The 26,726-nt window shown below is 34.0% G+C and overlaps 2 protein-coding genes across 2 annotated transcripts; one reads left to right on the top strand and one right to left on the bottom strand.

Moving 5' to 3' along the window:
- Positions 1 to 8,875: 8,875 nt before the first annotated feature.
- LOC120145936 (basic leucine zipper 6-like) lies at positions 8,876 to 9,911 on the bottom strand. The gene is made up of 4 exons (XM_039159635.1): positions 9,879 to 9,911; positions 9,174 to 9,559; positions 8,992 to 9,082; positions 8,876 to 8,902 (listed from the first exon to the last, which is right to left on the bottom strand). The coding sequence occupies exons 1-4, from the start codon at positions 9,909 to 9,911 to the stop codon at positions 8,876 to 8,878; spliced, it is 537 nt and encodes a 178-aa protein (XP_039015566.1).
- A 7,959-nt stretch (positions 9,912 to 17,870) lies between these two features.
- Positions 17,871 to 22,851, top strand: LOC120146143 (ethylene-overproduction protein 1-like). The gene is made up of 4 exons (XM_039159800.1): positions 17,871 to 20,335; positions 21,203 to 21,494; positions 21,607 to 21,916; positions 22,246 to 22,851. The coding sequence occupies exons 1-4, from the start codon at positions 18,339 to 18,341 to the stop codon at positions 22,473 to 22,475; spliced, it is 2,829 nt and encodes a 942-aa protein (XP_039015731.1). The 5' UTR covers positions 17,871 to 18,338; the 3' UTR covers positions 22,476 to 22,851.
- The last annotated feature ends 3,875 nt before the right edge of the window (positions 22,852 to 26,726 follow it).

Genomic DNA, 26,726 nt, shown 5'->3' with positions numbered 1-26,726 from the left:
GTTGCGGTTTGGGACTCGTTTTGTATGCACACCGCATTGGAGTAGAAAATACGAACTAGTTGGTGATAAACAATTGGTTCAACCTTAAAAGATTATCAAATTTCCACGATTTGAGGGTAGGGAAGTATTTGAATTTCATCTCTTCCATAGCTTGGAGAGATGGGATACGTTCTTCCCTAATATTGTAGGACTCAAAATGATTAACGAATCTAGAGTAGAGACATCTATGGTTAGGTTCATTAAAGCTACAGTTAAGAATGGTCATTTCGGGTTCATTTGGGATAGGATTTTTGAGGTGGAATATGAGGTGAATTTTGTGGTTGGGTTGATCTACTAGAAGATGACCTAGCTCGTTTAGACATGATTTAAAATCGGAATGGTAAACATACAATTAAACAACATATGTATGCAACACAATTAATCCCAAAACTCAATATGAGTCCTCAATATTCAAGGTTTTCTAACTTAGTGTCTAATGGAAATTATTGAAAACTATTTTGAAAACTAAGTTTGGAAAATCATAATATTTATAGTTTTCATGAAATTAATATAATTACATCAAAAACAACAATTAAATCAAAAACATTTATTTAATTTCGAAATTCAATTTTTTTTGAAAAATCTTGTGTTTTTGATAAAATTAGTTGTAGATTCTAGTGTAAACCCATAATCTACTAAATGCCCGATCACTAATTCGAACTAGAACTAACTAAAACTAGTCCTATGTTCAAAAATCAATAAAATAGTGTTTTATAAAAGTTTACCTTGAAAAATCAGATTGAGATGGAATGTGGTGTTGTTTGCACTAATTTAATGATACTAGCATGATTTGGAGTTGAAAAACTATTGAATTCCAACTTGAAATTGAAGGAATGAAGTAATGTGGTGATTTGAGGTTGAAAGAGAGAGGAATAGCGGGCAAGAGTGATATTTGGGGGGTTTTTGGCCAAATGAAGATTTTAGGGATTTTAAAGCCTAAACCCGACAGGGGGTATCGGTACCCATTTAGGGGTATCAATACACATTCAAGGAGTATCGGTACCATTAAGAATAATATCGATACCTAGCAAGAGAGGTATTGGTACCGGGTGACCAGTATCAATACCTAGTGCACACAATTGTCAAAAATCTGTGTTTAAACACTTAGCATGCAAAATTAATAAGCTCTAGTGGTATTGGCAACTCATATTACAAAAATTAATTATGTTCAATCAAACAAATCTATACTTAAGCATAATTCGAACATCTTTTTAATTTTCACTAAAAATCATAAACTCCCCTTAACTATTAGCATAGAAGACATTCAAAAATGTATTTTTATATGGATTTTTCCTTAATTGTTAAAAGTGCTAAAATTATTTTAAACACTAAGTCAAGGTAGGTTGGTTAAATGTAATTCTCTCCTAAGTGTCCAAAATCTTTCTTTGTCTAAAGTTTTGTAAAAATATCCGCTAATTGATGCAAAGTATCTACAAATTCTAGAACTACATCTCCCTTTGTGACATGATCTCTAATGAAATGATGTCTAATTTCAATGTGTTTAGTTCTAGAGTGTTGGATGGGATTTTTAGTGAGACAAATAACACTAGTATTGTCACACTTGATAGGTATGATACCAACTTCAATTCCATAGTCTAAAAGATGTTGTTTCACCCATAAAACTTGTGCGCAACAACTACCGGTTGAAATGTGTTCAGCTTCAGTGGTAGATAATGCAACACTATTTTGCTTCTTTGAAAACCAAGAAATCAACATATTTCCTAGGAATTGACAAGTACTAGAGGTGATCTTCCTATTTATTTTGCATCCTCTATAATCTGCATCCGAGAAGGCATGCAAGCTAAAGCTAGAGTTTCTAGGATACCAAAGTCCTATACTATGAGTGTCCTTAAGGTATATAAAGATTCTCTTAATGGCTTGTAGATGTGATTCCTTAGGGCATGATTGAAATCTAGCACATAAGCAAACACTAAACATAATGTCTGGTCTACTTGCGATTAGATAAAGCAAAGAGCCAATCATAGACCTATAAAGTTTAACATCTACACATTTACCTTCTTTATCTTTGTCAAGCTTTGTAGATGAGCTCATTAGAGTGGCTTGTGGTTTGATATTTTCCAATCTAAACTTCTTGAGCATATCTTTGACGTACTTTGCTTGATTATTGAAGATGTCATCTTTCCTTTGCTTGATTTGGAGCCCCAAGAAATATTAAAGCTCCCCCATCATGCTCATCTCAAATTCACCTTGCATTAGCTTAGAAAATTCTTGGAAAAGAGCATCATTAGTAGAACCAGATATTATATCATCAACATAAATTTGAACTACTAATAAATCTTTACCTTTTCATTTTAAAAACAATGTAGTCTCAACCTTCTTTTTTGAAAAACTTTTTCAATTAAAAAATTTAACAATATTTCATACCAAGCTCTAGGAGCTTGTTTTAAACCATATAGAGCTTTTGTCAATTTAAAAACATGATTTGGATATTTTGAATCTTCAAAACCAGAAGGTTGTTCTACATACACTTATTCTTTTATAAAACCATTTAAAAATGCACTTTTAACATCCATTTGATATAATTTCAATTCATTGAAACATGCAAATGCCAATAACATTCTAATAGCTTCCATCCTAGCTACGGGAGCGTATGTTTCATCAAAATATATTCATTCTTCTTGAGTATATCCTTGAGCAACAAGTCTAGCCTTGTTCCTCACTATGTTACCACTTTCATTAAGTTTATTCCTAAACACCCATTTAGTACTTACAATAGATTTATTACTAGTCCTTTTAACTAATGTCCATACTTTACTTCTCTCAAATTGATTTAACTCTTCTTGCATAGCCAAAATCCAATTTTCATTGGTTAATGCTTTTTTAACATTTTTAGGCTCTATACATGAGATAAATGCAACATAATTACAAATTTTCCTAAGAGAAGATCGAGTAGTTACCCTTTGGATGAAACACCTAAAATCTCACCACCCTTGACATAGTTGTACTCTCTTATGTGATTTCCCTTTCTTCAATGGTTAGATTCTTGAAGGCATCTTGAGTTTCCTCATCCTTCACTTCTTCATTTGATGATGGTTCTCTCACGTAATTTGTATTCATTATACCTACGTCATCATCAACACAAGAATCCTTCCTTAGAAGGGAATTATCATCGAAAACAACATGGATAGACTCTTCTACCACTAAAGTTCTTTTATTAAATACCCGATAAGCTTTAGAATTTAAAGAATAACCCAGAAAAATTCCTTCATCACTTTTAGCATTAAATTTGCCAAGATTGTCTTTACCGTTGTTTAAAACAAAACATTTGCATCCAAAATGATGAAAATAACTAATGATAGGTTTTTAATTTTTAAAAATTTCATATGAAGTTTTCTTTAAAATAGGTCTAATCATTACTCGATTAATTACATAACAAGCGGTATTTATGGCTTCCACCCAAAAATATTTTAGCAAATTTTTTTCACAAGCATGGTTCTAGCCATTTCCTCTAAAGTTTTGTTTTTCCTCTCAACAACTCCAATTTGTTGAGGGGTTCTAGGTGCTGAAAAATTATGGTTAATCCCATTAGAATTACAAAAATCAGTAAATCCAAGATTTTCAAATTCAGTTCCATGATCACTCCTAACACTTGAAATGGAGTAACCTTTTTCATTTTGGATTACTTTTGAAAGAGTGATAAAATTCTCTAAAGCTTCATCTTTAGTACTTAATAATAGAACCCAAGTATATCTGGAATAGTCATCTACCAATACAAAACCATATTGTTTTTCTCCCAAGCTAGTAGTTCTAATTGGCCCAAAAAGATCTACATGGATACTCTACTAGTTGATACATCATTAATGGATTTAAAGGAAACTTTCTTATGTTTTCATTTTACATATGCATCACAAATTTTATCTTTAATAAATTTTAGATTGACAGCCCTCTTACTAAATCGCCTTGAATTAGCCTTTGCAAAACACTCATGCTTGTATGTCCTAGTCTCTTATGTCATAACCAACTATCATGCTCATCCTTGGCAACTAGGCATAAATCAGTCATATTTATAGAATCTAAATGCACCATGTATATGTTTACTATTCTATGACCAATAAGCATAATCCTATTAGATGCAATGTCAACAACTTTACAACCGTTTGTTTCAAACAAGAAATTGTATCCTTTGTCACACAATTGGCTAATACTTAATAGATTATGCTTTAACTCATTCACATATAATACATTTTATATTTGTATGGAAGAGGTATTACCTATAGTACATATACCTTCAATGTAACCTTTTGAGTCATCACCAAAGGTTACAACTCCTCCATTTTTGTCGTTATGCTCAGTAAACTGGCTCTTATCTCCGGTCATGTGTCTCGAGCATCCACTATCAAGGTATCATGAATTTGAGCTTGAATTTCGTGCCTTGAAGCAATGCTCCTTTTCCTACAAACATAGATTAATTTTTTTATTTTTGGTACCCAAATTCTTTTGGGTCTATATTCATTAGTCCCTTTGGGTATCCATTTATTTAGGATATCATTATCTTTAGTAGTATTGAGTCCTTTAGGAACCCATTTACTCCTAATGATTTTACCATTAGAGGTTCTTTGGGGACCTCTATGATTGTAAGATTTAAAATTCTTTCTAATACAGTTAGATTTTGAATTTTCTCATTTTTCAAAACGTTTTGATCCAACTTTATCAAAAGAAGCTTTAAGATCATCAATTTTCTTTTAATGGTCGTCATTAACTCTTGAAAGTAAGTTTTGCAAATCAAAATTTTGTTTTTCAAAATCTTTTATTTTGATTTGCAGCTCTTCAACCTTACTTTCGAGTTCGCTATTGATCTTGGATATGAGATATTTTTTGTTTTTCAAATTTGAAAAATCTTTCTTATATTTTGTAAATAATTTCTCATAATCCAAAGTCAACCCATTATATTCCTCTAATAACTCATCAAAAGAATAATCTTCTAAATCAAATAAGTTAGAGGTTACCTGAGAATCCTCCTTAGTGGCCATCAAGCACAAGTTAACTACTTCTTGTTCCTCTTCATCTAATGTTTCATCATCGCTCCAAGTAGCTACGTGTGCCTTGTGCTTCTTCTTTGAAAGACCATTCTTCTTCAATTGTGGGCAATCATATTTCATATGCCCAGGCTTTTTGCATTCATGGCATATGATTGGGTCCTTCTCTTTTGATTCATTTTTGAAGCCTTCATTTCGTTTGAATTTTTATAACACCCCAACCCGTACCCGACCCATATATTGGTCACTAATCCTCTTTTTGGGATGTTACAATTTTCTTCCTCTATTGGGCTTAATTAATTTTCTGAATCATTTGGCAAATAATGCCATTTCTTCATCATCGTCATCATCAGAGTCACTCTCATCTTTGGTAGATTTGAGAGCAACACCAACGTTCTTCTTTTTCTCCATCTCCTTGTTTGTTCTTTCTTTTCATGATCTACCTCATCTTGAATCATCATTTTGTGAGTGAGGAGTAAACTAATGAGCTCATCAAGAGTTAAAGACTTTAGGTCTTTAGCTTCGATAATCGTAGTCTTCTTTGATTGCCAAGCTTTTGGAAGAGAATAAATTATCTTTCTCACAAGTTTTTCGTTTGGGATTATTTCTCCGAATGCCTTGATACCATTGACAATTACGGAGAATCTATCTGTCATAGCTTTGATGTCTTCATCTGGTTTCATCCTGAAATTTTCATAGCTATAAGTAAGAAGACTAATTTTGGTTTCTTTTACCTCGTCGATTCCTTCATGAATGACTTGAAGTTTGTCCCATATCTCATTGGCGGTTGAACAAGATGAAATTCTCCCGTGTTCATCTGGTCCAAGTTCACAAAATAAAATATGGATTGCCTTTGAGTTAAGCTGGAATAATCTTGTCTCTTCTTTACTCCGCTTTCTGGTTCTGTGGATGGTTCAGAGTATCCTCTCATCATGATTTTCCATTCTCCCATGTCACTAGCTTTAATGAAGAACTTCATCCTATTCTTCCAATAGGCATAGTTAGCTCCATTGAAGAAAGAAGGCTTATTGGCGGGCTGAGAATCAAGAACGAAGTCGAAGTTTGATGTAGAGGCCATTGATGACTTGAATATCGATTAAACTCTTCCCGGATCTTCTCAAGAGGTGGTAAAACCTTCAAATGAGACAAGCTCTGATACCAATTGTTGAGTAATCGATCGGATGAAATAACCAATAGGGGGTGAATTGCCAATTAAAATTTTTGTGGAAGCTTTGACAGAAAATAAAAATATTTGCGTAGCGATTTAGAGTGGTTTGACTTTCTCAACCAAAGTCTACTTCCACCACCTTAGCTATCCACACTAAGGATTTTCCACAAATTTACTAATTTGTCTTTCTTTTGAGGATAAAGATTAACCTTGCAACTCCCTCAAGAATTATACCCCAAATTCTTGAGACACTCTCTTCTCAAAGAGAAAAATACAATCTACTTCCACCACCTTAGCTATCCACACTAAGGATTTTCCACAAATTTACTAATTTGTCTTTCTTTTGAGGATAAAGATTAACCTTGCAACTCCCTCAAGAATTATACCCCAAATTCTTGAGACACTCTCTTCTCAAAGAGAAAAATACAAACTTTGCAAACTTACAGAAAAACCTCACAAGGTAAGATGTTTGCACAATTCTATAACAAAGAAATAATACTCAAAGATAAATACAATTGAACACAAAGTCTGTTCTTGAAAGCAAAATGAATATTGAAATGATTTTGGCTTGAATTGCTCAAACAATAAGTTTAAGGCTTTCTCTCTTTGAATTATTTCTCAAAACTTGTTTCTTGTTTTTCATCAATGGCTTCAAGACTTGTTTAAATACACCTCCAATGAATTCTAAACGTTGGGAATTATATTGGAGTCAATAGAACCGTTGTGGTGTGAAATCCACTTGAAAAAGCTGCTAGGAGCGTATGGGTATCGGTACTTCTTCATAGGAGTATTGATACTACCTATATAAAATTCAAATATTTTGACCATTGCAAAACTGATGGTATCGGTACCTCTCAAGGGGGTATCAATACTACTATGTAAAGAGGTATCGGTACCAGTCATGGTATCGGTACCCATTTTGCATTCTGTTATTTCTCGGAGTCAAAATCAAAGAAGGGGTATCGGTACCCATAATCAGGGTATCGGTACTACTATACAAAGGGGTATCGGTACCCAATAGGGTATCAATACCTCTTTTGCATTCGATGTTTAAGGGGCATCGATACTCGTTAAGAAGGTATCGGTACTACCCTATTTAAAACTTAATTTTGACTCGATTATGGTTCGAAATACTTTGTAAAATTTGTTCCAAAAATATTTTAAGAGTGAAACACAATTTTTCATTCAAGTAAGGAGTAAAAATTGATATTTGAAAACTTGGAGAAATATTTTAAATATTCGAATATAAAATCTTAAAATTAATTAACACTTTATTTGTTATATCGAAAGATCAAAATGTTTTCAACACCTTTGACAACCTTGGAGATGAAGAGGAAAGAAAGAAAGAAATGAAGAAGAAGACAAGTTGAAAGCCCTTCCCAACATGTGACCTCACTAAAATTAAATGGGGATTAGCCTTATTTTCAAACAATGGGCTAATTACTTCCTAGGTTCGTTCTTATTTGCTCCTAATTCAAAAATGTCATTTTTATATCACCATGGACTTAAAATCTAGTCCAATCAAGCCCTGAGCCAAATCTTCAAGAAGGCCCACTATATTCTTTCTATGCTCAAACAGGTTATCTAAAACTATTAGTCTGATATTCAAGGCGTTACCTAAATTAACACTACAAAAGGCAAGGTAGTGTACGAAAAACATTTGAGTGATCCAAAAAGACTATTCAGTGCATGATCATTGATTGCATATATGATCATACACGTGTATTTGCTTTTTTGATTTAATTATTTCCTTATTTATTAATTATGCAACTTAGATTACTCATTTTTTCCTGTAAGATTGTTGGGTCTCAATAATCATATGTTATTCCTAATGACTTAATTCTCTAGCTAATAGTTGGATAAGATTATGCTTAGAGCATCGTGAATTTTAAATTTTCTTTAAGTCTGTTAATGTTGGGCTATGTTCTAGTTTATCAAATCTTATAACAACATATCTATTGACAAACAAGCAAACTGTAATGACTCATTGAGAAATAGAATTGGGGTAAGAGGGTTTGTACAATGCATGCTTGTTTCTCAAATATGTTACCCAAAATGATTCATATATTAATCCATTTGAGATAAAATTAAGTTAAATGAATACACATACATATAGAGCATGAACCTTCATTCATTCATAGATCTGATGATCACTTAAATAGAAATTTTAATGATTCAAGAGCTTGCTTGATTAATTATTATTCGAAAACATTTTGAAATCTCAAGATACTGTGATGAAACTACTCTCTGAAAATAAAGAAGAAACTAGAAATCTCTTAATATTGATCTAACAGGTCAGGGACCTAAGAGATATTTATTTCAACCATTGGATCTTGAAATCCAAATACATAACTTTATTATTCTAAATGCCTTCTTGCATCAGGAAATAAGTTAATGCGAGCACATCTCGCTCATTTTTCAGTGCTTGATATTCAGCTGCAAACCAAAAAGTAGTCTTAGTTACTCAATTGCTAGTTTCTTTTTCTTCAAATCAATTTTTTAAGAAGAATATATATATATATATATATATTATAAAAGGATCCATTGAGCAAGAATACTTCACCATCTTTCGATGTCTTTTCCTTCTCAAGAATTTTCATCCTTTGTTTCATTGCATTGTTTTCTTTTTCCAACATCATGCGTTGTTTTTCATAGAAAGAAACTGCAGGAGCTAGGACCGCCACTTTTGCCTAAAAATCTCAAACCCAAATACAAAAAATTCTTTATATTTAGATTAAATAAGAAGAAAATATAAATAGTAAATAATGATAAAGGGAATTTAACCACCTCTTTCATAGCTATATCTTTTTTAAGATTTTCAATGTATTCTGCCTTCTTCAACCTAGATTTCTGAGCTGAAACTCTATTTGCAAGCAGTCTATAAGATAAAACAATATATTAGAAAAATCATTAAATTATATAAAACATTAAATGTGATATATTTTTTTATAAGAGAAAGGCAAATGCACCGTTTGATCTTCTTGGGGTCCATGTCAGGGCAAAAGTTCGGACCCCACTTTCCATATTGAGTTGGATAGTGAGTCTCAGCTATGGGAGATGAAGCCGATGATGAATCCCCCATTGTTCCATTTCCCTTTCCATCAGCATCACTTCCATTGATTTCCAAGCACCCTTGTACATCAATGTTGGAGCTTGTCCCTGCCCAATGAGACTTTTTCACAAAGGCAATGGAATCACTTGCTGATCTTTTGTGCAATAAGGCTCTATGAGGTTGATTGGACAATAAGGACAACGTCGAGCTTTTCTCAGTATCAGCGTTCAATAATTGGTCATTAGGAGTTGCACAAGTTTCATACTTTGAAGACATAGTTATATTCCTTGAGAAATACACAACCTGCAAGGAAAAAAGTTACATTAAACGTCTTTCATGTATCTAAAAAACGAAATAAAAAACAACAAAATATGAAACTAATAATCAAATTAAAAACCTTGAATTTCTTTTGAGACGACTTCTATAATCCTTGTTCTATAGCCTATAGGTATGAGTTTATATCGTGGTTAAATGCTCTATGATTAGTATAATATTAATAAGAAAAGCCTTTTTAAGTTAACCATTCATATATGGTAATTATGTAAAAATATATGTATATAAATATAAAAAATTGATATAAACTATGTAGTTTGGTATATTGTTAGCATCTTTATGAACTTACCTTTTGTGTAAGGATAATTGTTTTCTTACACATTTTGAATTTTTATGACACGAAAACTTTCTATAAAAATGACATATGATTTTAATTTTGTAAAATATAATTGACAAATAAATTATTACGTACAATGCATGGTACATTATAATGTTTTTTATTCTTTTTAAGAAAAATATTAGAAGAAAGTCAGGTATTCCAAGATATATGTATAAATTTGTTTCGTTTGTAGTATCATTTGTAAATTTTGCATTTATTTTATCTTATAGTTTAACAATTTAATAATATTTTCTATTAACTCTTAATTTTATTGAAGGAAGCTTGTAGGATCATTTATGTTATTTAAAATCTGCATTGTTCATTTAGTGTTTATTTCACTATGTTCACACACGCATGTTGTCCGCATTAAAGGAGAAACTAAGAAGCTAGCTTGCTAAGGCTTGTGTAACATCTAAAACTCGGGTTAGTGGTTTCAGGTAAGTCTCTTGGGTTTAGAGTGCTATGGAAGATCATTGAGAGACATTTGGATTAAGTGTGGGTTGGATTGGACGTGAAATTAAACCCACAATATGTTAAAAAAGAAGTTTTTGAATTTGAATCAAACTTAGAAGGATCAAGGGAATAATTTACCCATAGTTTGAAACAAAAGTTGGCAACCCTTAATTGTGCCTATGTCATGCGTGGGAAGAGAATAGCTCTTCCTTTTCTTCTTTCTCTTCATCATTTCCTTCTTTTCTTTGTTACAAATACATCAAAGGTGAAATCTTTACTGCTCCACATTTCTAGCACAATTTCGTGAAGGTAAGAACGATAATCTCCTTCCCTGGAAATTCAAATCTAAATTAAATAAATTGCAAATATGGATTTTAGTGATTAAATTATAAAAGGATCAAATATCAGAATCTATGAAGCTAGTTTTACCAAGACTTATATTTTTTCATCTTTCCCTCCATTTTCAACTGTAAGTTTCATTCTCCCTTTGCCTTAATTCTTAGCTAGATTCATTCTCATAATCTATTTCTAATTTCTCATTTGTAACTACTTTCTCATTTCTTTTCATTCTCTTCATCCAAATAATAAGAAAAATTCTCTCAATTTCCTCTCCCATGGCCGAATTCTCCCTTCTTCATTTCTATCCAATTGCTTGCTGGTTTTTGCTTATTCTTTCTTGATTTCCTTCATAAATTCTATTTCCTTCATTTCTTTACCATTGCCACCCATCCACTTCTCCATTTGGTGTTTACATTGCTTGTTCTTCTTCTTCATTTCATTTGTCTTCTTCATCTTTCTTTCACCATTTTCCGCAAGGTAACTTCTTAATATTTGTTCCTTTTTGTGCTTCAATGATTAAAGATCCACTTTGATGATGATCTTGAATGATCATTGCTTTTGAAAATGAGTTTTAGAAAATAAAAGTGATTTTTGGAGATAATTAATGAGCTAATTTTATTGAGGTGTTTATGAGGTTTTATTGATATAATTAAGATGTATTTGGGATGATTATAACCATACTAAATCAAATTTTCAATTGATAATGATTTAGATATAGATTTCTTTGAAACGAGCTTGATTTTGGTGGTTTTTGGAAATCCGGGAGTTGTGATGATTTTTGTTGTTTTGTGGGATTTTATTATGTTTAGGTGCTTATTAAGAGTGTTATTGATCATGTGCTGTTGAGTTAGGAGGCTAAGATCACATTAACAGTAAGGTTTTCAATCTCTTGGTTGATTTTCATTATGTTTTAAAAGCAAAATTTTTTGCTCTATTTTAAATGTTTTTATGAAATGTTGAATTGCTTTATAAGGTGCCTATGATTTGTATTATTGAGTAAAAATGGTGCATCGATTGTTGGTAGTCATTTGGTTAGCATTTTGGGTTAAATCATGTGGTTGGGCCATTGAGGTGAGTGGTTGTTCATTCACTTGTGTTGAATGTGTTCAATATTGAATGAAGGTTTAGTTATGTGAGAACTCTGAATCTTAGGTTCTAAAGTAGGTATACCTGTTTTTGGTAATTGATTATATAGATTAATGATGTGTATATAAAAGTATGTGATCAAAGTGAACATATATCTTATGACCTAATTTATGGAACATTGGAAGTGAATTATCATTATGAGCATGTGTATAAAAGTATGTTGATTATGAGTTAAGAATATATTGAAAGAATTTAATTGAGATAATCTTGTGAATAGTGATGTGTTAATTATGATTTGTGATGTATTAGAAGCAAGTGATATTTGCAAGCATGAGTATTAAAGCATGTTGAATATTAGTTAAGATGTAATGAAAGTATGTGATCATTGTTAGTGTATATATATGACATGACATGATGGTTATGAATTATGGTGCATTGGAATAATGTGGTTCATGAAATGTAAGTTGGAAATGTGCAATTAATAGGAATGTAACATGAAATGGAACTTTGACATGTGCATTGAATATGTGTTACAAGTGATGCATAGTAGTTTTGAAAGTTTATATATATGAATGTGTTAAGGATGAGTGGAACAACTTCACTACTCATGGATAGGTGAACAACTTGATGTCCATATAAGGTTGACCATGACAACTATTTTCAATAAATGTTTCAAAATGTGTTTGAATATGTATATGTCATAAGTTATGCATCATTTGATAACCACTCTTGGTGAACTTAGATTAATTGGTTATTTGTTCTTAATAGGACCTTTAGATATGAAAGGCATGCCTAGGAAAACGTACTCTATGTGTTTTATATAAGTGTATGTGATATCGAGATACGGGTTAAGGTTGTTACCCCTATCTTAAAAACTTCAAGACTAGTTTTGTAACAACCCGAAAATTTTAAAATAATATTTAATTAAAATTTGAGGTTTTAATTGTGAAAATTGGTAAATTTTGAGGACTAAATTAGAAGTTTTAAAACTTGTAGCTTATTTTAGAGTTAAAGAAAATTCAGAGACCAAGCCCTGAATTTACCCAAAAAAGTTGGTCATATTGGTTTATATATACGTGGTTTTCTGTTTTGAAAATAGAAAACCACTTCCCAAAGCTCCCTTCCCCAACCTCAACTTCCGACTACGATCCTGACGCCGTCTGAATTCCGATCGTCGTTTTAAAACCACCATCGTGTTCGTTATCGAGTGAGGAACAATTCCCTTAAATTAATTAAGGTGAAACGATGCCAAACGCCGGGAATCTCCAGTCAAAGTCTCGACGTTCGTTTTAGCTCAATCGCCGAGAAAATCTTAAATTCATCGCCGATCGTTGCTCCGTTTACGACACCTCCCGCACCATCGTGTTCCATGTGCCGTTCCGAGTCCGCCGGTGTCATCCTCGGTCTCCGTCGACGGCGGCGCATGGGGAGAAGAAGCGGTCAAAGTTTTCGATTTGATGAAATCGAGCTCTCAGCCGTTCAAAAATTTGAACCGATCTTTGTAAGTATCTCGAAATCGCTCAAAATAATTTTTAGAAATTTTTCTGTGAATTTTACGTCGTCAGAAACGATCCCACGCGCCGCCATTGTGCGTGGGGAAGCCCAAAATGACCGATTTGATCGGTTATATTCAAGGGTTGACCGGTTTGATCGGTTTTGACCCGACCCGTTGACCCAACCCTTTGACCCTACTCGACCGTTGACCGTTGACCGAGTGACATTTTGAGAATTAATTCGAAATAGGTGCTATTTTGGGAATTAATTCGAAATGGTGCTATTTTGGGAATTAATTTGAACTTGGTACTATTTTGGGAATTAATTCGAAAAGGGTGATATTTTGAGAATTTAATTCGAAAAGTGCTATTTTGGGAATTTAATTCAAAAAAGCTGCTATTTTAGGAATTTAATTCGAAAAAGTGCTATTTTGGTAATTATTTTAAAAAGGGTGCTATTTCTGTAAAATGGTTTATTGACCAGAACTTTGACAGGCCATTAAACAACCGTTAATCTTTTTTTAGAATACATATTCTGACATTTTTCGACGCTTCGAATCTGTTTTTGTGGTCGGTTTCACAAAATTCAAACCCGAAAGTCTCCGAATCGTCAGTCAAACCCGTTGACTTTGATTTCGACCAATAATTCAGAATTTTGGAAGGTCATACTTTATGTTTTTCGACGTCTTGAATCTGATTCTGAAGTCCGTTTTGTCAGATTCTGAAGTCCGTTTTGTCAAATTCTGACCCGAAATTCCTGAATCGAGCTTGTAAACCCAAAAGGCTTAATATTTCAATATTTTGATTATTTATTTGAGATTTGGTTAAGGAATTGATTCAATAAAAATATTTTATGAAGGTACTCGTGTTTCACCTGAGCAAGGATCATTTAGGTCTGGTGTTGTCCGTATATTATTTAAATAATATTTAGATTATTTATATTAGGTTTCCAATATGGATTTTTTCAATTCGTAGGATCTAGCGCTGCAGCGGAGCGTGATCGACAAAACCAGTAATAAGCTTCCCTATCTGATTTCTCAGACTGTTACAGGTGTGTTTCCTGACAGTGTTATCTTACAGTTTTAAACTATATATCTGAACTGGTTTATATTATGAGAATATAATATATTTTATGAGGAAATATCCGATATTTTGAATAATGTTTATTAAATGTCTGATTTACCGTATAATTTTTATATGGTTTATAGTTATAGTATTTTTGTACATAATTTCTAAATATGGAACATTTCCATATTTAATGGATTAATTACCGTTTTTACTCCAATGCATACATGTTTATTTTTGTCATTGGGGGTACGATTGAAGGAAGTATTATCAGGTCCCTTTTGCTGTGTGCTAAGGTAAGCCTTACAGTTTCCCAAGTCCCTTTGCTGTGTGCGAAGGTAAGCCTTACAGTTTACCAGGTCCCTTTGCTGTGTGCAAGGGTAAGCCTTACAGTTTCCCAGGTCCATTTGTTGTGTGCAAAGATAAACCTTACAGTTTTCCTAGGCTCCTCTGCTTTGTGCACAAGTTAAGCCTTACTGGTGTATAGGTGGTGTACGGTTCAGGTGAACCTATACATTTTGGTGATTGGATGGGGGTAGTGTGCATATTATTAAAATATATTTGATAAATTGTTTTATCTTATCTGAATTATTTTGTTATGTATGTGTTATACACTGTATGGGGCACACTGGGCTTTTTAGCTCATTCTATAATTTTTACCTTTTTCAGATAACAACAGACCGTAAGCTGGCAGATTTGGCATCAGGGGAGATCAACTACTTATTTTGTACGAACTTATATCTCTATATGTTTTTCAGTTATGTTTGGTGACATATATTTGCTATCGTTTTGGATATATCTGTATTAATATAATTCGTTCTGTATTATATCTAATGTATTGTAAGATATTTTAAAGAAATAAAAAAAATATATCTCTGAATGGGATATGTGACCACTTAGGTTTGGGTCTAAATTACAGACCGGGTCTAGGGGTTACAAGTTTCACTTGTCTAAGAGAATGATTACTCATTATCACTATGTAATAGTTCAAGATACGTTCACTAGTTCTTAAGAAACTAATCTAATTGTTGCTATTCTCAAAAGATTGTTTTTGAGTTTCTGAAGAATTATTTCATATTAGTGGGGGAATGTTAGTAATGTTCATTGAGTATTTAAAGTTTTCATTCTCCACTCCCTTGTTGAGTGATAAAGAATAAAAGGGGCTTCTCGTGCACCGTCGCTGTCGTCCTTCCGTCTCGTCGTGCTTGTGGTCGAGGTCGAGGTCGAGGTAATATGTGTCTTTGACATATCCACGCGGTTACTATCTTTTTAGAGAAAATTCGTAAGGAATCTTTCTTTGAAAGAACAAATGAACAAATGAAAATTCATAAGAATTGAGCTGTTAATTATGTAAATTATGAGAGTTATAGAAGTAACTGTAGCAGTTACAAATATCTGTGAGTTATATAATGTATCTGGACGCTTTGAGAGCCAAATTCATTTACACATAGTTAATTTCGGGAAAAAAGTCAGATTTATTTCTTATTTGTGTTGGATGAATTTTACCACGATACAATTTCTATTGATCAAATATTTATTTTTTCTAATAAATGTTAATGGTGTGATTTTGCAGTCAACTTTACCAACGGAGTTCTAACACAAGCAAGTTAAAAATAGAATGATCCAAAAGTTATTACAAATTCATACTCATGACTGACTTATAAACAATGTCTATATGAATACGCATGTTCTCTACAAGAATCAATATTATGTTCTGAATCGATAGTGCTGAAATTTCTTACCGACGGTATTGTTCCCTTAGAACAAATTACATATTAACCTGAAAATGGTAAACAATCGAATATTGAGTTTTACAAGCCCATTAATACACAACTATTCTATAATGATTCATATAACACAAACATAGATAAATAAGTAACATATATTTATCCAAATGCATGACATAACTAGTCATGTGAGGTGGAATGAGAATTTTTGTTGTCAGTCCATGCTCGATCTCATCATTTCATATCTTATGTTATGTTTTTAATCAATTAATATTTTTTATCATGTACACTAAATTGTCACTGGACAAAAAAATCTCAAATGTCATAAAAGTTTTCTCGAGCATCACTCATGATTGTTAATTTTGGGTGTATGTTTTATTTTCATGAGCACCACTTATGGCCTCTAGATAAATAATATTGCGTGTCTAATTTATTTTCACGAGTATCACACTTGAAAACTTAATAAAATTATCAAATTTATGAATTTAATGTCGTTCTCGTACAAATCATCTTATTTATCAATGACTACTTATAGTTTAAATCTTGTTCAAATATATTATGGATGCATGTCTTAATCATTTGGGTCTTTATTAATTTTTATTAAACATTAGAAACAATTTCTAGTCATTTAAAGATCCTAGGTTCTAAGTAGTCATTTGATCCAATGGGTATCCACACTTCCCTATAGGTATCGAAACTCACTCCTACGATACATTTACTTTATAGGAGTATCGATATAAAAAAATTTTAGTTTAAAGTATAGTCAATATTGATACCCTTCCGTGGGTATCGATATCCAACTCATGACATCAATACCCTTGGGAAGTTTCAATACTAGAAAATGTTTCAAAGTTGCTCAATATCAATGCATCACCTTTGATATCGATATCATACGAATGATATTGATAACACATGAACATGTATTGATATCCTATATCTAAATTTCTTAATTTTTTTCTTGAAATAAAAAGGATATTATTATTGTAATAATAATACTCAAATCATAGTGCAAAAATAATCTCCTAAAATCCGATAATTCACCCTAATATGGTTTTAATCATTTCCTATAGACTTAATACATTTTTAGTTGACTAAACGATATCTCAAATTGATTTTTGGTTTTTAAATAATTTTTTATTAAAAATTGGTATATAATGTTTTTTTCAATACACTTTTAGGTGCTTTCTGTTAAAAAACTATTAAGTGACACGTGTCACATTTATATTTTTTATAAAAGTAAAATATTTTTTAAAATATTTTTTTAAAAATCTGAACGTGACATATATTATTTAACTGTTTTTTTAAAGATATACACCTAAAAGTGTAACGAAGAAAACATTAAATATTTATTTTTTTTTAAATTCTTTAAGCACTAAAAATAATTTGAGGTATAATTTAGACACAAAAATATATTAAGCATTTCCTATAACTCTTGAATCATCTGCTAAGATCACTAGTACTAACTAATCATATGGACTCACAAGTCATTACATTATTGGATTATATGAACTCTACTAAGAATAGAAATGTATATGTATTGCTATTTCCGAGAAATGCGGAGGTTGGAAATAATCGATGGAGGAGCAAATAAAAAATAGGAATTTAAAAATAATGTAATGAAAGTAAGATTAGAAATTGAAGGGCAAAGATGATAATGGGATTTAGAAAGATGGCGTGAAAGACAGGTAGGGCGCAACTTTAGCTCTTCTCCTCGTCAGATTCAGACAGCACACACACAATTAGAAACAATACATTAATCCCTGTTTCGGGCATGGTTTTAACTATGGACAAACACTGAATAAACAACAATTTAGCTCTCATCCTATTTGGAGAAACAGAGAAAACCCTCAAAAAAAGAGAGGAATGGATGATCAAATATAGCCGACTGAAAGACAGAAAAAGAAAAACAGGTGGAGAAAAAGAGAAAAAGAGCGTGGCCGTTTCAACAGCCTCCTCTGCTTCTCAAACAACTTCCGGTTGGCCGCTTTCTGATTATTTCCTCCCTCGATTCTGATTGTTTCTCGAGAAAAAGTAAAAGGAAAAAAAGGAACAGAGAAGAAATCCCAGACCCCCGTTTCTTTGTTAATACCAATTGAGCCTGCTTTACCATTGTGTTGCCAGCTTCTGTATTATATGCTGTGGTGTTCTGCAGGTAAATTTGTTTTATAGATTGTTCTTATTTTTTAAAGCACCCATTCTTGGATCATCAATTTTTGTTTTGGGTGGTCTGAAACCTGGTTGAATTCTTCCCTTTGTTCTTGACAAAGATGCATCGTAAGAAATTTTCCACAATGCGTAGTTTAAAGGTTTTAGAAAAATGTAAAGGCGCGCAAGTTTATGCGCTTAACAACACCGGTGGTGGTGGTGGAGAAGCCGGTGAAAAACTGTTCCACCAGCTTCAGGATCATCTTAGTGTTAATACGGTTCGGGCTAAATCTATCCACAACGGCCAAGCTTCTAACGTGAACCTTGGTTTTGTAAATGAGACCCTGCTTCCTTATGGCCTCCCTGTCTCCGATCTCCTCGAGCCCCCGATCGAACCATGCCTAAAATTCGTTGATTTTATAGAAACTCTAGCTGATGTGTACCGTAGGATTGAGAGGTGTCCTCAAATTGAGAAATCTGGAATGTATCTCGAGCAATGTGCAATTTTTAAGGGGTTATCCGATCCAAAGCTGTTACGGAGGACTCTTCGAGCTGCCAGGCAGCATGGCGTTGATGTGCATTCGAAGATTGTGTTAGCAGCGTGGTTGAGGTATGAGAGGAGGGAGGATGAGCTTGTTGGTACAAATTCAATGAATTGTTGTGGTAGAAACATTGAGTGCCCCAAGGCCACCTTGATAGCTGGTTATAACCCAGAATTTATTTATGATCATTGTAGTTGTTCTAAGACTCCTCGAAGGAAAATTGAGGATGACTTTTCAATTTTGAATGGGGAATGTTCTACTTCTGATGATTATGGGGATATGTCATTTTTCATTGGAGATTATGAGATTAGGTGTATACGGTCCAGTATTGCTTCGTTATCAATACCTTTTAGGACATTGTTGTATGGTGCTTTCAGGGAGTCTAAAAGAGAGAAGATAAATTTTACCCATAACAATATTTCAGTAGAGTGTATGAAAGCTGCTGAATTATATAGCAGGACCAAAAGATTAGATTCTTTTGATCCACGGATTGTTTTGGAGCTTCTTTCTTTCTCAAATAGGTTTTGTTGTGACAATTTGAAGTCTTCTTGTGATTCTTATTTAGCATCTTTGGTAAGTAATATGGAACATGCACTGTCTTTAATTGAGTATGGATTGGAGGAAAATGCGTATCTTCTTGTGGCAGCTTGCTTGCAGGTCTTTTTAAGGGAGCTCCCAAATTCAATGCATAGTCCTAATGTGATGAAGTATTTTTGTGGTCCGGATGCAAAGGAAAGATTGGCTCTAGTTGGGCATGCTTCCTTTTTGTTATATTTCTTCTTGAGCCAAATTGCGATGGAGGAAGATATGAAAGCAAACACGACTGTGATGCTTCTAGAGAGGTTGGCAGAGTGCGCAATGGAAAGTTGGCAGAAACAACTTGCGTATCACCAGTTAGGTGTTGTGATGTTTGAGAGAAAAGAGTACAAAGATGCTAAAAATTGGTTTGAGACAGCTTGTGAGTCTGGTCATATATATTCAAAAGTGGGTGTAGCAAGAGCCAAATTCAAGCGGGGCCACAGGTATTCAGCTTACAAGATTATTAACTCACTCTTCTCAGAATATAAGCAGGTTGGGTGGATGCATCTAGAACGTTCTCTGTATTGTGATGGGAAGGAGAAGATGTTGGATCTAGAGATGGCTACAGAACTGGATCCAACACTTTCTTTTTCATACAAGTATCGAGCTGTTAAATTGTTGGAGAACAACAAGATTGGAGCAGCCATCTCAGAAATTAGTAAAATAATAAGCTTCAAGGTATCCCCTGACTGCCTTGAGTTACGTGCCTGGATTTCGATTGCCATGGAGGACTATGAAAGAGCTCTTAGAGATGTTCGGGCACTTTTGACTCTGGAACCAAATTACATGATGTTTTATGGGAAAATGCATGGTGACCACTTGGTGGAGCTCCTACGTCCTTATGTTCAACAGTGGAGTCAGGCTGATTGCTGGATGCAATTGTATGACCGCTGGTCTTCTGTTGATGATCTTGGTTCCCTAGCTGTTGTACACCATATGTTGGCAAATGACCCTGGAAAAAGCCTTCTATGGTTCAGGCAATCTCTCCTCCTTTTAAGGTAACGTGACAAACTCTTTCACTGGTTGAATAAAATGCCCTTTTGCTGTCTCTGTTGAATGGAAATTTCTTTATAGATTTGTTCTGATAGACTAAAATATGATTTTTAACTCGATGGAAGTACTGTATTATTGCTTTTTAGTGAAGATGAACTACTTTATGCCCTTGTATAAACGACTGTTCATTTTCCTTTTCGAACTGGATCTAAGATCAACACTATGAACTTATGATAAGCCAAGAGATGTTTTCTTCTGTATTATTTTTAGATGTAGGTATCTTGCCATCAAGGTGATACCATACAGTATGTTTTGGAAATTTATTTGGAAACGTAAAGTAAAGCAACCCCCCCCCCCAATTCCATTATTTTCATAACGTCTCTTTGCCTTTCTTAGTTATAACTTATGGGTGATTACTATTAAATAAGTTAAATTATATTTGACATGTTAACTCTACTGTATCAAATGTGTTGTACATGTTAGTTGCAATCATAGTCATAGAACTTGCAATTTCTAACGATGGCACTTGAGGTTGTTTCTCAAAGGCATTGATCTGGATAAATGATGCATGTAACTTCTTTCTACACTACTATAGATTAATTCAAACGTTGACAGAATGCAACATTCTTTTCACCTTTTTTTTATAAGAACATTCTTTTCACCTTAATATTCTATCAGTTCTAACTTCCAAGTGTTTGCTGCTACTGACTTGAGGTTGTTTCTCAATGGCATTGATCTGGATAAATGATGCATATAACTTCTTCCTACACTACTATAGATTAATTCAAACGTTGACAGAATGCAACATTCTTTTCACCTTAATATTCTATCAGTTCTAACTTCCAAGTGTTTGCTGCTACTGGATACTGTAGGTTAAATTGTCAAAAGGCTGCAATGCGTAGTCTACGGTTGGCTAGAAACCATTCTACCTCAGAACATGAAAGGCTTGTCTACGAAGGATGGATATTGTATGACACCGGCCACTGTGAAGAAGCACTAGCTAAAGCAGAGGAGTCAATCTCCATCCAGAGATCATTTGAAGCTTTCTTCCTCAAAGCGTATGCTTTAGCAGATACTAGTCTTGATCAAGAGTCCTCAGCATATGTTATCCAACTTCTTCTGGATGCTCTTAGATGCCCGTCAGATGGACTTCGGAAAGGACAAGTGAGTACACTTTTGAAGCAATTATAACTCCACTTATATAGTTCTGAGAAAACATAGCTCTATAAGTACAATGAATTGGTTTTCGGTTCTGAGTAATTCTGTGTTTCTGCAGGCACTGAATAATTTAGGTAGTGTGTATGTGGACTGTGAAAAGCTAGATCTTGCTGCTGACTGTTACATGAATGCACTGAACATTAAGCATACACGGGCACATCAGGGTCTAGCTCGTGTATTTCATCTAAAAAATCAGCGTAAAGCTGCATATGATGAGATGACTAAGCTGATAGAGAAGGCACGCAACAATGCTTCGGCTTATGAAAAGCGTTCAGAATATTCTGACAGGGACATGGCAAAGAGTGATCTTGCTATGGCTACACAATTAGATCCCTTGAGGACATATCCATACAGATACAGAGCAGCAGGTAAATTCCTTGGCCACGGCTGTGGCTACTTTTTCTCCACAACTTTTGTAAATTGCTGCATTCAACCTTGATTTTGATTAGGCATTGCAGAATTGCAATGCACTGTGACTCTTATGCTTTTATGCTACATTTGGTTACATAAGTATTTAACGCAATGAAAAACTTAATTATTACATGAGTATGATAGTTGCTATATTTAATCCATAAGAAATTCAAGTTTTGAGTATGATAGGTGCTTGTTATCTGTTCTCAATGCTAAATACCGAGGCCATATTTGCATATGGGGCTAGCTTTTTTCAGTCTCTAACACGAAATTTTGGTCTTTCTAGTTCTAATGGATGATCACAAAGAAAATGAAGCAATTGTAGAGCTCACAAAACCACTAGCTTTCAAGCCAGACCTGCAGTTACTACATCTTCGAGCTGCTTTCCATGACTCGATGGGTGATTATATTTCCTCTGTTAGAGACTGTGAAGCAGCCCTATGTCTTGATCCCAACCACGCCGAAACTCTCAACCTATATAATAAAGTTCGTGAGCAGGTTAAAGAGAAAAAGTGAAAAAGTCAGAATCCCCATAGTCATCTCCTCTCTCCTAGACCTCTGGGCAACCTGATTTTCGCCACCCTTTTTCTTTCGAGTATTTTTGTTTGATTACGAGGAAGGGGCACCGTAATTGTTGGATAGGTCCCTGGGAAATTCATAAGCACCGCCATGGAGATATGGAACTTGGGAGGAGAAGAAAAGGATAGTGCTTGGTGTGATAGGAAAGGAGAAAAGAGAACTAATGAACAAGGTAGCTTGTAAATATTTTTCTGTATTAAGGATTGAACCAGTATATATGTAAAACGTCCAGGCATACTGATGCTGCTACAGCGTGCTGCCCTTTGTATTACTCTTGAAGGTGCCTTTGCCAATGCAACATTCAAAAGAACAATGCAACATGCTATTTGTCTGTTTCTTCTGTTTGATACAAACTTGCTATATTAAATAACTGACATAATGAAAAAAATTTGAAAAAATTAACCCTGACGTTTATATAAATAATTATTTTTTCATTTATTCTATTCTTTAGAACATTTTTTAATGTTTTAATTTTTAGTTAAAATAGTACATGTTAAAAAATATTGGTTAATTAGTGATAACTTCTTGTTCAAGGGAGATTTGTATATTACTTAATTGATGATGTGATATATCACATTATTACTTAAGATGATGTGATATATATTATGTAATCATATAGAATAACATAATATATATCTCGTCATGTGTTACACAATATGATATGATATATATTGAATTATTATTTATGGTGATTTAACATATGTCATTGTTATCACTTAGATAACGAGATTGATTGTAAATTGTATATTTATGTGATCACATTATTATTTTAGCGATGTGATATATATTGTCATATCTTCCAAAACAAAAAAGTGGGATATAACATATAATTATTTTAAGTAAGATGAGACATTATATTATCAATTTGGATGACATTATACATGTCATATTATTATTTTAATGATGTGGTACGTCTCTAGTCGGAAATTAAACACAATAAATGACATGTCATCAATATATGTTGATCATTAGTTAATTAACGATTTTCATTTAACAAGAATTATTTTAACGTTAAATTAAAATGTTGAAGATTAAAATACTCGGAAAAATAAAGATTAAAGTGATCATCTATACAAAAGGTTGGGGTTAACTTTGATATTATGCCTAAATAATTTTCATTTTATGAGGAAAAAAAGAATTTTCATTCTTTAATTTTCACCCCTATAAAGAATCCATGAGCAACTAAACTAAAAAACTATCAACATCAAAGGGATCATAAAAGTAAATTTGTCTCTCTTGCCATAGCTACGAACTTGAGTAGTTTAACGTTCTGCCACATGGTTTTCGGACGATTCCAGGCTTCCAACAAAGGTTAACTTGATGCTTCACTTTATGAATTCACCATAGAAGGGCAATGGCCTTTTCTTCATCCAACCTGTGATCCTTATAAAGTTAAAATTATGGGTTTTAATACAGTGCACGAGATCCCCATAGTTTCAGTTGCTTCACAATTATTTCAGACAACCACTTCTCTTCTTTCACAAGATCATATGCATCACCTACTCCAATGAACCCTTCACTTCCAGAAACCATATTTATCTATATGGGGGAAGGAGTCAATGAAGCAATGGAAAGGAAACGCCACAGAAAGCTCAACTTAATCGCACCACTCTTATCCACAAGGCGACCTGCTGCTGCTGGGTACATTAGCGATGAAGTTTCTTGCATCAATTTGTATAACGGGATTCCAAAACCCCCCCACCAGGCAGATGGCATCCAGTACCGAAAGAGGCAACTAATGGGGATTATGGTCACAGTCATGATCACCATGACGAAGGTTGCGATGCCAATGTGGACGACTACGATCAGGGTTTCAAATCGTGGTCACGGTTGTGTTTTCGATGTTTTCGATCATTTCGGGTATACCGCAATTCCGGCCATAGTGGGCATTATTGCGGCCGTTGCGGGCACTATTAGGATGTAGCTGGTAATTCGGACGGCAGCGCTACCGCTATTTTCGTGGGCACTATCACATTTTTAAACCGTAATTTGAAACCCTGACTACGTTAACAACGTCCTATTCTCGGCCGCCGCCGAAGTCTTGTCATTGACGGAAGCAATAGACATCGTTGAGAAAACAGAAAAGTTCGACCATGGATCATCAAAGAGCTTAGAGCCTAGTGAAATGGATGGCATGAACTTAGCTATGAGTTTAAAGCAGAGTGATTGTCCATCTCCGAGTTTCATAATCGAACGCTTTCTTCCGGACGCCATAGCATTGGCTGCATCATCTGCTATAAGCATGTCCAAAACAAAGCTTCCTTACTTCTGCAATTATTCGGATCAGTCACCATGTGTTTCCCAAGCGGTGTTAAAACGATCATCACTGTCTTCTTCCCCAAAGGGTTGTGGGCTAGAAATGCTGTTGCCATGGCGGATGAAGCACAGGCTTTGTATCGTAGAAATCCAATCAAGGAAAGGCCAAACAATATTATCCAACCAAAAGCAGAATAAATTGTTGTCATCAATTGTAGCGGCTTCTGCTGAATGGAGATGTAAATAATAGAGCTTTGTTTTTGCTATGTATATACATATAGTGCGTGAAAACAAATGATTAGATGTACTTCTGGGATCTCATTTATTTTTTATGAGCAAATTTCTTAGTTTTAGAAATTATTTCAATTCAAATCTATTAATAATTTATTATTCTACTCTAAACTTAATTAAATGAATAATAATTTAAATTTTATGAAATTAATTTTCATTTTTTTTTGAAAAAAACGTACTTTATCATTGCCATAAAAGTCACTTACAATGCAGGAAACCAACAAACAAACTCATGTGTACTTATTTCAAAGGCATATTAGGAGAATCAGCCTCCAGTAAAATGAACTACAAATTGAGGAGGCTGCTCAAAGTCAATCCTTATTAGAACCGGACGCTAGTCTCTCTCTTGCAAATGCATCAGCAACAGCATTCCCCGAACGACCCACGTGCTGGAAAACACAAGACCCAAAAGATTGTGCATGAGCCTTGATACTAGATATGATCGACCTGTCATAGGAATAGTCCTCCAACGGAGATCTGACGCAGGAAATGGTGGACCTAGAATCGCCTTCCACTATAATATGCCTATAACCATAAGCCGCAGCCAATTTCAAACCCTCCAAGCAAGCCACAGACTCAACGTGAAAAGCATCCATGGCATGGAAAAGCAGCCGAGTACATGCACCCACAAACTAACCTCCAGAATCTCGGAGCACACACCTAACCCCTCCACGACCCAGTTCGAGGAGAAACGAGCCGTCAAAATTCACCTTTATCTCTCCTTGGGGAGGAGGCTTCCACAATCGAACGACAGGGAATGTCACCACGTCCCGAGGTGTGCACGAAACAAATATCTCCTGTATGACAAAACCCTGAATTTCAACGTCATAAGTCACTGTTCCCTGATGAAAATGATGGTTACGAGCCCCCCACAAAGTCCACAGTAGAACGAACAATCGTGGAATACCAGTCTGGGAAAGTTGAGCAAACATTACTAGGAGCCATTCTCTGAAATCCGGAACTGCCATGTTGAGGAGATGAGACCATTCAAATAACTCCCAAACCGAAGTCAACAGATTACAATCCCGAGATAGTGCAAAACAGTTTACAGTGACCCACCACAGCGGAAGCAAGTCGGAACCAAAGCCACATGCTTCTGATTAAGATTAGCATAGCTAGGGAGAGGTTGCGAAAAGCTCTCCAAACAAAAATCTTTATCTTCTCCGGGAGAGATTGAGAGCACAACAACTGATAAAACACCCGATCTCTGTCATCAAGGCTGGCGCGATGATGATCCAAATGAATGAGGAAGTTATAAGAACTCCGGACAGTAAACGACCATGGTTCTCGAGGCGTCACACTAATCTAGCCCTCCCACCTTCAGCTGGAAGAGGGATAGACAAAATAGGTTGAGCAATAAAATTACTATTCCTTGAATAAATAATTTTTAACGGCCCATTAATCAATCAAAATTTTTCTTTTTGTTCAAAGTTTAATCAAATAATTTATTAATAAGATGATTTAGGCTAGCAAAAGAATCATTCAAACTTATATATGTAGCTTAAGATAATATATAATTAATTTTAATTTTTTCGTCAGTTAGTTGCATCTTCATTAAAAGTCATATGCGAAAATAATTATTACGTAAAATAGTAATCAAATCATTTATCCTTAATACGGTCATGTTCCATTTTCATAAAC

Source organism: Hibiscus syriacus, unplaced genomic scaffold (genome assembly GCF_006381635.1).
Source record: "Hibiscus syriacus cultivar Baekdansim isolate YM2019G1 unplaced genomic scaffold, ASM638163v2 tig00110895_pilon, whole genome shotgun sequence".
NCBI classification, from domain to species: Eukaryota; Viridiplantae; Streptophyta; class Magnoliopsida; order Malvales; family Malvaceae; genus Hibiscus; species Hibiscus syriacus.
This window is presented reverse-complemented; position numbering and strand designations above follow the sequence as displayed.